Source organism: Alligator sinensis, unplaced genomic scaffold (genome assembly GCF_000455745.1).
Source record: "Alligator sinensis unplaced genomic scaffold, ASM45574v1 scaffold1445_1, whole genome shotgun sequence".
Taxonomy (NCBI): domain Eukaryota; kingdom Metazoa; phylum Chordata; order Crocodylia; family Alligatoridae; genus Alligator; species Alligator sinensis.
Window position 1 is genome coordinate 324,400 of NW_005842985.1, and position 11,737 is coordinate 336,136.

General features: G+C 39.5%; 1 protein-coding gene across 1 annotated transcript in view; it reads left to right on the forward strand.

Moving 5' to 3' along the window:
- Positions 1-11,737, forward strand: part of LOC102385476 (transducin-like enhancer protein 4) — a 175,773-nt gene that overhangs the window by 149,760 nt on the left and 14,276 nt on the right. Inside the window, exons 12-17 of the mRNA XM_025192948.1 lie at positions 6,820-6,939; positions 7,497-7,550; positions 8,179-8,331; positions 9,918-10,050; positions 10,566-10,759; positions 10,963-11,039. Of these exons, the coding sequence (XP_025048733.1) occupies positions 6,820-6,939; positions 7,497-7,550; positions 8,179-8,331; positions 9,918-10,050; positions 10,566-10,759; positions 10,963-11,039 (731 nt within the window). The remainder of the gene's footprint in view (positions 1-6,819; positions 6,940-7,496; positions 7,551-8,178; positions 8,332-9,917; positions 10,051-10,565; positions 10,760-10,962; positions 11,040-11,737) is intronic.

Below are 11,737 nucleotides of genomic sequence, written 5' to 3' on the forward strand. Positions count from 1 at the left end.
TTTTTGGGAATGAAGATAATCAGAGCACAATAGTACCAAAGAAATTGTCTTATGTAGGAAGAAGGCTAGCAGCCTCTGTTATGGAAATGGATTACATGTTGTACTTAGCACTGAAGATGGTGGAGTTTATGCATGGGGACATGGTGGATATAGCCAGCTCGGTAATGGGACGACAAATCGGGCATTGTTCTTATTCAAATCTAAACCAACCTGCTAGTAAATAAAGTGATTGAAGTGGCACATGCCTTTCCATTTTATGGCCTTATTATGTCATTTAGATATATATGCCTGTGGTTATAACAACTGTTCTCATGTTGGATCTAGATCTACAGCCCGTGATAAAATCTCTTATGATCAGTAATCTATATCTTGCCCTCATAGATTGAACTCTGAGAGGTAGGTGCTTACATACCATTGTGAATTGAGGCTTTAGTTCTTTTGCTGCACAATCCATGATAGTTGCATTATTTTGTAGAAGGGGCAATTTTAGTATGTCGGCACCTGTTCCAGAGTTCTGAAGAGTTTTTTAGCAGTACAGTATGTACCAGACAGACAATATGCAACCTCTCAAAAGTTGCTGCTTAGAAATGTTTAGAGAAATAACTGTGACTCCATGCGAGGAAAGTTAGGTTACTTTTACTTGTGGAGCCTAACTTTAAAATCTTGCTCAACAACTGGTCCAAATGAAACCCTCATTTTCCCCTAAGAACATCAAGTATAGAACGACATCTTAGGTGATCTGCTAGTACAGTCAAATCCAGTGCAGGTCCAAACAACCTGTCATAACTAAAGATCTGATGCAGGAGTTTTGGTTGTAACGGTGTTAGCCTAAGGACATAGGCAGGCAAGCTTCTTTGGGTAGATGTGATATCTTTTATTAGACCACTAGAGTAGTTGCAATAAAGTTCTTTGCAATGTTTTGGGCACAAATACCCTTCTTCAGACATGCGGAGACTCTGCTAGTGTTCTGAGATCTCCAAGGAATGAAAGGAGCCAAAAGTGTAACAGGAGGTCAGTGAGAACGTAAATAGGTGGAAATTAGGAAAATGATGGGTAGAGAAGGGAGGGGAGGGGAAGAATGACGGGGGAAAACGGGTGAAGTAATGCCAAAGGTAAGAAAGGCAGACTGTACTGTAGTAATGAGTTCTCAAAGATAGAAAAGAGGCAGCCTGACGGGTTTTTTGCAGCAGTCATATTAGCCTTGTTATATTAGCCAGGTTCCAGATTGGGGATTTCATTTTGCCTACCAAAATCTCATCTGTTCACATTCCCAGTTTCAGTTCCTTTTTATTTCCTCTCCTTCATATTGTATCCAAAAACAGAATTGAAACTAACTTGTAACCGTATATTCCTGATTTTATCCCAACTTCACTAGCTAGAACAGCCTTAAAGTAGTCTTGCAAAATTATATTCCTCCAACCTTGCAGGCAATTTGACAGTTTTGCTAGTGTTTTTGTTTGTTGGTTTGTTTTAATTGATGGGTGTATGAACTGTAATTCAGTTTCTCATTCCCATCCCTCATCAGGGTGTACCTGGTCAATGAGTAGGCTGGGCTGGGAAACGTGGCATTTTTGCAATATTGCCTTTAATGTTACCCTCAGTTTATAAAACTGTTTCTGAATTTCTTAGAAGGAAATATAACCTAGTCGTCATTTTAATAACAGATTTTTTTTTTTTACATTAAAATAAAACATTGGGAAAGAAATGGCTATAGACAAAGTCACCTGTAACTAATCTGGAAAGTTGGCTGACCACATAGACTTTTCTACTCACCATGTTTTTGAAGATTTTAGTCTTGTGATGTGAACAATGTAAAGGAAATGCATTTGTGTGATGGATGCCCAGGTTTTTGTCATTAAAAACAAGTGTCTCATGTTATATAAAGTCTAATAGCATTTAAACATCTGGATTTTTCATGAAGCAGCAAATATACTTGGTGGTGGTATACTTTTGTCTCTATTGTAATATTGCTTCTTTTTCTGTGGTATTGCTAATCTACTTACCACCAACATCCAAAAAGTTCCATGGCTTAATTTCCATGTTGGCACAAGGTCTGATTTGACTCTGAAGTAATTACACCATTCAGCAAGATGTGTTGCCCCAATGTGGTGATCATCCTTTAAATGCTAGTGATAATTTACTGCTTCATAATCATAGTAGGGAGTTCTAATTTATAACTTTATTAAGGAGCAAAATCAAAGATTAAAATATATTTAGCACCAAGGCTAACCAGATTGAGAAAAATGGAACCACATGGTTTCAAATTTATGAAAATAAATATTTCTACTTAATTTAAGTGCGGTAGTTTACTTTAATTCTTTAGACAACATTCCTATTATAACTTGCTGCTGATTATTTTTCTTCTTTTTAAAGCCAATTATTTCCTATATGGAGAATTTGGGCAATAATGAATGAATTTACATTATAAGCTGCCTCCTCTCAATTTAGGAAATGAGTATAAATGTAATAGGGGTACTCTTAATATTCATATTCTTTTCCATAAGGGTATGCTGTATAGTAATGGTAAGTAAATACATTTTCCAAGCCATCAGCTCTCTTAAATATTGCAGTTTTAGTTGGCTTTTCTCTGTTTTAGGGAATTCATATGACCACTAGCATCTCGGGCCACGTTCAGACGAGCACGACTGTACAGTATGCAACACCACAGATATGTCTTGGGAGTACCACATACTGCACATTCAGCTATTCTCTGTGCTGCAAGGGAGCTATCGGGGGGCAGAGGGTGGGGGGGAAGTTGACCCTTGGATATCCAGGGATAAAAAAACACCACGCAAAAATAAAGCGCAGTGGTGCACGTAGTGGCAATGTGCACAGCTCAGAACTGGAGTCTGGCTGGCCAGAGCCACATTCCAGCTGCCAGCCAGGCTCTGAGTGGCAGGATTGCCTCTCCTGGAGCCCCAGGAGTCCCCCAGGACCCCAGGTAAGACTGCTGGGGCCAATCTAGTGCTAGCCCCAGCGTCTCCTACCCCAGCCGGGGTAACCTGCCATGCACCAGAGGGTGCATGGCACAGGTGTTCCCCCTGGGATGAGTAGTTGACCCCAGGGAACCAAATGTCCACAGTCATGTGGACTGGGCCCCAGTGTCTTAATGTGTTGTATGTCTAGAGCGTTTAAAGCTGCCTTGCAGAAGTATAGTAATTGCAATTGCAATTAAATACACTTTACAGTGAAATATTTAATTGGAATTGTCTGCTTTTTTAAAATCTAAAATATTTGACCCATTTTCAGCAGTGTTTGTGAAGGGCAGACATTTGTTTACCTCTTTCATAATGATGAAATGGCTATTGGTCATATGCAACATTTGCTTTGTGTTCAGATTTCCACTCTCATTCAATATTGTAAATATATAAATAATTGCACGTGGTCAAAATTGTCAGATTTTCATAGGCTTTTCCTCCTTTTTTTTTCCTTCTTTTTCTTTAAGTTTCATCCAGATATTTATAAATATCTTGATAAAGGCTTCAGTTGAAGTAAGGATCACTTTATAGGAAAGCTCCTATCTTTGCATAAATCCTTGTGAAATCAGTGGAAGTCAGCATCTGTACTTCAAGTTAAGAATGTGCTTGTGTGCTATCATGATTTAGGGCCTTAATATTTTAAAGAAGTACTGGAATATGAAAAAATGGTGCTAGCTCTTAATGAAGTCTACATATTTTTGCCCTGTTCCTGCTTTAATAAGAGACTTGCAGCTTTTATTGAAGTGGGCTGGTTTGAGTTAAGGAAATTTGGGGAATTTAAGTTTTGCAGAAAATCCCCACGTTCTAACATTTAGTCTTCATGTCGGGTCAAGATGAAAAAAATTGAAATTCTGATTATTTTTTTTTCCAAAACATTTTTGAAAAATCAATTTGAACATCAAAAAATACTTTATATTGATTGAATTAAATAGTTTGACATTCCCAAGATGAAAATGTTCCCTTTCAATGTGCTGAGGTTGTCATGTTTCATTTTGGGTCCATTCAAAATGAAATTACATTTTCTCCATTACAGCACATTTCCTCTGTGGGGAGTTATAATCTGGGATCCTGATACCTGTTGTCCATATGGGCCATTCTCCTGGACTTGACTACATCTTCTGTAATATCTCAGAGTTGCATGACTCCTATAAGACTCTAGTCAGAGAGAAATCCACATTGCACTGTAGGAAATAGTTCTCCAGGCAACTCAGCGTACAGGAGAACATAATGGCCCAAAGTTCAACTTCAACAAGATAGGTCAATATGGCACAGTTCTTAAAGTGTCAATGGCTGCTAGCATCTGCTTTTGACTAGGTCTACCATGACTTGGTGAGCTGAATCAGAGTTAGCATCTTGGGGAAAATTCAGGTAACAGTAATGGAGACTAGGACTGGAATATTCAAGCATAAGAAAACATTCTCATGTTCAGCAAGGGCAGCTGCAGTTTAATTCTGTGGTTAGGTATCCCCTGATCCTTTCTAAAAGTTAGCGGTCTAGAAACAATTTGAAGTAAAGAAAGAGAAAGAAGATATGTTCTTAAACGTGAATTTTGATTTCTTGTTTTGCATTCTGGTTTTTACGATTGAAGATAAATATCTATCAGTTTGAGAGGTGGGCACTTAAAAACAAGTGTGGTGGCTGTGATATTTCATAACAGCGTGTGTGAAATTAAAAGGAAAACAAAACAAAACGCATATGTCTGGGCATATGTCAGGCAGTATAAACACCTAGATCTTAGCGTCCAGTAAAACCTATTTCCTTGTAAAATCACTTGGATATTTTGTTATTCCTTTTGAAACTAGACTACAGTAAAATCCCTCTTATCCAGCATTTGAGTAACCAGAACAGTCTGTATTAACCAGAATTTCTGGCTGGGCGGCTAGACACGGGGAGCGGGGGAAACTTGCATGCGGTGGCCACTGCTGCCACCTACCACCCTGCTCTGTAGTTGCTTCATGTGCGGTTGCTGCCCCCCCCTCACTCCACGTGTGGCCAAAACTCGATGGCCTCAGGTAATCAGCATTTTTAGATACCCGGCACCCCCTATTCCCCACTCGTGCCGGATAGCAAGGATTTTGCTGTAGTCAGATAGAAATAGATCAACAGCGTTTCTGTTGAGACAGCACCTACTTTCTTTCTTGTTTCTATCCGCTTTAGTTTTGTAACATATATGTAAGCACAAGCTTAATTCTGAACATTTAAACACTGACTTCAATGGGAGATAAAGTTAAGCTCATACATAATTTCTGCTGGACCAGGGTCAGAGAGCTCAGCACCTGAAATATTAAGCCCATTGGAAATGAGTCAGCATGCCTGTGTTTTGTGTACTTGTGTGTTTGTATGTCAGGATACAGACTTTCTCAACTAAGTTCTGGAAATAGTCTGAGTGAATGCTTTCCATTTCCGGTTCCCAGCAACTGAATAGATATATAGTCATTTAATACATATAGTACAAATGGTTTTATTTTCTATTTCACGTCCTTCCATCTCCCCTTCCCCCCCTCTCCTCTTACTTAAATAAGGAACCATGGCTGTATTCTTTATCATGTAATAGAGGGCTGTCATAGTTATAGCATACTTATAGTTGACCTTTCTCCCCTTTCTTGTCTTGCTGAGTGTACCCCTGTGGCTGTTGAACCTTCTGCTTTTCCTACCCCAAGATGAAATTTCAGTTTTGCTCAATGTCCAGGACATCTGCATCCATGATTTACCCGTGATAAGCTGGACCATTGACACACATGGTTAATGTGGGACATTTGTGGTTCTTTACCATGGAAGTCTGTGATAAACGGTGATCATGCATCCATCTTAAAAAGAAAAATATTGTCTGTCTTTTAGCAAGAACAGATCTCAAGAGCAAAACAGATTTTAAATTGCTAAGCAGTCTACATACCTGTATTGCCTATAAGTCTTTTCTTAATTTGTGACTGGAATGATCTACTTGGGGCTGGTCCTGCTTTGAGCATGGGGTTGGACTAGATGACCTCCTAATATCTCTTCCAACCCTGATTTTTCTATGATTCTGTGATCCTATGAACTTTTTCAAGCACCCTGAGTTCATATTACCTCAAACAACTACATCTTTTGCATAAAGATTATTTTTAAACCCAGATTCAGTTCTTTCATTCACCTGTGTTCTCAAACTTTGATCCTTTTGGTCAAAAAAGTCTTCTAGATTGGGTGATGTTGGCTGAAAAATCATCAAGACTAATGGGTCTGGCATTGTTCCTTAATGGCTCTCACAGGAACATAGAACTGGAAGGAATCTCCTGGGGCATCAAATGCCATCCCCTGTTATCACAGGCAACCATGTCACGTAATCCCTTTAAAAGAGTACTGAGCGCCATCTTATGTGTAGCCAGGTTTTTTTGCAACTCCTATTGGAAATATGTTCCAGATCCTAACCCTTCTGATACTGACACATTCTTTCAAAAGTTTGCTTAGGGGTAGCTTATCCTCAGCCATTTTTCCCTTTCTTCTTGTTTTTGACAGCTCTTTATTGAATTAACCTCAGTTATATATTATTTCTTATATTATTTATGTATGTATGCCAGCTCCAAATCCATCACAGTATCACTTTGGCTCTCAACTCTTTAGTGCTCCACTAATGAATTATAGAAAGGTGTCTAGCAATGATTTCAGTGTCATTACTAGTTACCTAGCATTGCTTAAAGCCCAAACTGTTATCCATTAGAAGTCCTCAAAATCATCAGTACTACCACTAACACCTGATTTAGGTGGTCTTTAATGGTAATAATATAATAAACAACATGTGATACCAGAAAATTAGGCAGCATTAAGTGTACGGTTATATTTTTTTTCCTCTCCTGTCTCATTTCAGAGCTCTTCTGTGTCTCCATCAGCCAGTTTCAGAACAGCAGAGAAGCACAGAAACTCAACAGATTACTCTTCAGAGAGTAAAAAGCAGAAAACAGAAGAGAAAGAAATAGCAACTCGTTATGTGAGTGAAATTTTCTCCACTGAATTGCTAGTCTAAGTTGTTTCTACAATTTCAGTAACCCAATCCTGTTGAATATGTTTTAAATCTCTGAGCAAAATCCAAGCAGATACTGAGCAGTTATGGTTTCAGCTAAGCTAAGTGGAAGTTATAGAGGTTCGGCACCAGTCAGTCTTTTGTCCTGTAAAAAGGTAGAGCATCTAGGAGATAATGTGATAGATTAGCTAGAACACCAGACTTCGGAGATTTGGGTTCTTTCCTTGCTCTGCCTCTGCCTGTTGAGTGATGTAGGACAAATGCATTCCCCACTTTCTGCCTCCATTTTTCTGGCTATGATGTGAGTTTAATTTATACACAAAGCAATTTGAGCTCTACCGGTGAAAAGCACTGTATAAAAAAGAGGCCTTGTAATTTTTAATTATTGACTTAACTCAAACCAGAGAAACCGGATGTATAAAATAGCTATGTGTTGCTTTATATTTGAATAGATATTATTGCTTTTATGAAAGCGAGAAATATGTTTTGAATATCTTTTTAAGAATTTCACTGTGTCATTTCAGGACAGCGATGGTGAAAAGAGTGATGACAATTTGGTGGTTGACGTCTCCAATGAGGTATGGTACATCACTTTCTGTACATTACAGTAACTGGGTGTCTGTCTTCAGTCTGTGTCTGTTAACTGCATGACTGAAATTCTGCCTTTTATCCATAGAACAGGTCAATCTGGTCTTTTTTGTATCTTTCTAATACAAAAAAAACCTTTGACTCTAACTTCTTTTTTCAAAAGAGGTTTTCTGTACTGTTTTTGCAGTTAAGCAGTCTATCTCAGTCCTCTTAAGGCAGTACAGCCTACCATTGAGCAGCACTGATTGTCATCAGTACTGTGTTCTTTTTCTGTCCTGAGACTTGCATACTGTCTGACACCAAACAGGAAAATTAACCTCATGTGCCTCAGTTTCCCACCTGCAAAATGAGAAATAAAATCCTCTGCTATTTTTATATCCTAAGCGGTGGTGTCATTTTCGTGTAGCAGTTGTTTAATGACCTCCAGTTTTAACTGTAAAGAACAGAAAATTTTATTTCACTATTCATCTAGATTTTAAAACTGTATTAACTAATTGTTAAGTGTTCATGTGACATGTACCAGTAATAAGAGCCCTTCTCCAAAAGTCTGAATTGCTGTAGCCAGGTGCTATGTGCCACTAATAGGACATTATATTAAACCATATTCTTCACTTTTAGGATCCTTCTTCTCCACGAGGCAGCCCAGCACATTCTCCAAGAGAGAATGGCTTGGACAAGACCCGACTGCTCAAGAAAGATGCACCAATTAGCCCAGCTTCTATTGCATCTTCCAGCAGTACTCCTTCCTCCAAATCCAAAGAACTTAGCCTTGTAAGTGGTTTGAAATGCTTCTGAGCTGTGATGATACACTGCTTTGCACATTCATCCAACCAGTAAGACACAAGGAGACATGCTACTACTTTTTAAAAATCCCTTAGGCCCTTCTACACATTATGTTTATGCCATGATTGATGTGTTAATCATGGCATGAATGGCAAGAATACTACATGTGCACCCAATTTAAGGTTCCAGAAAATGGCAAACCAGGTATAAAAATGTTCTGTGTTGTATGTTGTTTGTCTGATTGTTAGATCCAGTCAGGGACTGTACTGGGCTCATGAACCTGCTCCCAGTGGGTCAGCTGGCAGTTGACCCCAGCTCTAGACTTGTGGGCACCCAGTTTTAAACTTGCTTATGCAAAGGGAGCCCAGGATCATGAGCATGAACTTCCTTTGCACTAGCCCGGTGGTATGGCAGGATGTGAGATTGTTGGGATCGGGGATCAGATCTCATTGCACCTTTAAATGAAAGTGTGCTGGGCTGAATAAAAATATGGTGAAAAATCCAAAGCCCTTCTTTGGGATAGAAAGGCTTTATTTGACTGCCAGTTTAGATAGATGATGCATGTGTCTACACTGTGATAGATGTTCATGTGGGGGAGGAGAGAGACGAATAATTCTATGGATAAATAAGAGTACACACAGTTTGCTTGAAGTTTATAGTTATTTATTTATTTTGTGCTATGGTTTATAGTAAATTCAGTTTCCTGTTTGAATGCAATTTGGTTGTTAGGTTTGTTTGAATTACCAGGCCATATACAACTACAGTAATTTTCATTATCTATGAATTAAGTAATCTGCCACTTACAACAGTCATCCCTGACTTGCATCACAGATCACAATGCAAAAAAAGGCTGCTTGCAAGTCAGTGGTGTTCTTCTTTCTCTTTTGTGACTACAGTTAATCATGGTTCTGAGCTGTGTTGTAATTCCTCTCTTAATTCTTTGCATGTTAGGGCACTTGCAATTTTTACATTTTTTTAAAATTCTCAAAAGTAAATTCAGGACTGAGGAAAGGTGTGTATGGGAGAGAAAGACGTGATTTAATAGAGGAGTTAACTGTTTGTCCATTGGATAGGCAGGCCTCAACGTGGCAAGAAATGCAGAATTCCTCATGGTACCCCAGCCATTATTCCTCAACTCTGTTTGACAGGGATCGTCTCTGGGGACAAGTTGATTTATTACAGTCTCCTTTTTGGCCTGTCAGTGAAACTGCCAGTAACCCTGATTTAGTTGTGATGTGGACATGTCCACTAGGAGCAGACAGACCACCAACAAATTTCATGATATCGTAATATTATGGTCAAATATGTTAGTGATTTTCAGTTATGGATCTTATCAGGAATCATATTGGGGTCCTAACAGGCAAGAGCTGTGAATTCTTATGGTGATTCCTGAAGTCTTCCTTTCCTTTTAATTAGCCACGCCTGCTGCTCAGCATTGCCAGTGACTACTATTAAAATTAGCTTCCACAAATCAAACCACATCCTGATTTTCATCTACGGTATCTACAGCTGCTAATTAAGAAGCCTGAAAGTAAAATAAATAACTGCCTTTCACTGTCTTCCTTTATAATTAGAATGAGAAATCCACTACTCCTGTGTCTAAATCAAATACCCCAACTCCACGGACTGATGCTCCAACTCCAGGCAGCAATTCTACTCCTGGATTGAGGCCAGTGCCTGGAAAACCCCCAGGAGTCGACCCATTGGGTAAGTAACAATTGGATCTATTTTTTTCAGAGCTTTATAAAACTACACCATGGGCATGTCTACACAAGATGCTACTGCTCAGTTGTTACTGTGCATTTATTTAGTACTTGTACTAGCAAGTACTAAATAAATGCACTGGCAAACATCCTTTAGGTGACACTACTGCACAGTAGCCTAATAATACTGCACAGTAGTATTTTAGCACTGTCTGTGCTGTGATGTACTACTGCGCAGTATTTTTTTGCTACTGCACAATCAGTGTTTCGTGTAGATGTGGCCCCTGTGTCTTTGATTTTTATTTGCGTTGTTCTTTTCCAAGAGGAGGTGAGCATCCTTTTAAGTGAAGAACTTCACAAACATTTTATATACCTGCTTATGCAGAACCCTGAGTTGGTTTTCCAGTGTTTAAACTAAGCAATGTTTTACTGCTCCCCAGACTTCTTGTTGAATTGTTTTTTCTTTTTCTTTTCTCTCTCTTTTTGGTTTGTTAGCTCTCTTTTTCTTTCCCTCCGTAGCTTCAGGCTTAAGGACCCCCATGGCAGTACCATGTCCTTACCCTGGTCCATTTGGAATTGTGCCACACGCCGGCATGAATGGTGAACTAACCAGTCCAGGAGCTGCGTATGCTGGTCTACATAACATTTCCCCTCAAATGAGTGCAGCAGCTGCAGCGGCAGCAGCAGCAGCAGCTTACGGGAGGTCTCCAGTGGTAAGTTCCTGCCTCAGAAAACAAAGTTGTATTTAGAGTTCAGGAAGAGTGAGCTAAAATAAAGACATGCAGGGCTGAATGTAGTCCAGCCTATCTCTAGTTTTGGAGGAAGGCCATGGAACTACCTTTTTTTGTTTATTTCCATGCTTAATATATCCTCCCCCCTCCTTTTTTTTTTTTGTTTTGCTTGGGGAAAACTGCAGGTTGGTTTTGATCCACATCATCACATGCGAGTCCCAGGCATCCCTCCCAGTCTGACAGGCATCCCAGGAGGAAAACCGTGAGTATCAAATCCCACTAATCTCAAAAGTTAAACATTTCCTTGAAGTGGCGTTTCCATGCTGGTTAGATCTCCACCTGAGCTAATGGAAAACATTGTGATAGGAGCAAGTTAACTGATTGTTTAGAAGCTGTAATCCTTCTTTTAATCATAAAAATATATTTGGATGGAGTTCTTTGAAGACTAGTACCAGCCAAGACCTATTGGGTGGTATGGAGAGGTTGTAGTGGGGAGAAGAGCTGAACTTCTAGCTGTGAAGTACTGCACTTGTTTAGTCTATCTTGAGGTCCCTCTGCACTTTGCATTTTGACACCTAGTATTCATATCTGCTGTGCTTTGTCCCTCAGTTTAAACATTCCTTTGTTCAAAAAAGCCTTGAAAACACTTGCAAACTTACCGAATGCTATAAACAGTACTGTGCAGGTAAAGGAACACTGAAATGTTTTGTTTGTTTGAAAATACTAAAAAGAATTATGGTGTCATAATGTTCAAATTCATCTGTGATGGAACTGACCAGAAAAGATGGTTGCTATGAGCAGTGACAACACGTAGGGGGTGCATGGGGGTGAACGTGCACTCCCTGAGAGCACCGGTGTACCTTTCACTTTTAAGAGAGTATCGCTGCTTAGGTGATGGGCAGGGGGGTTAGGCAGGAGCACCAGTGCCCCCGCTGTAAGTGCTGGCCAGTCGCTGCAGCC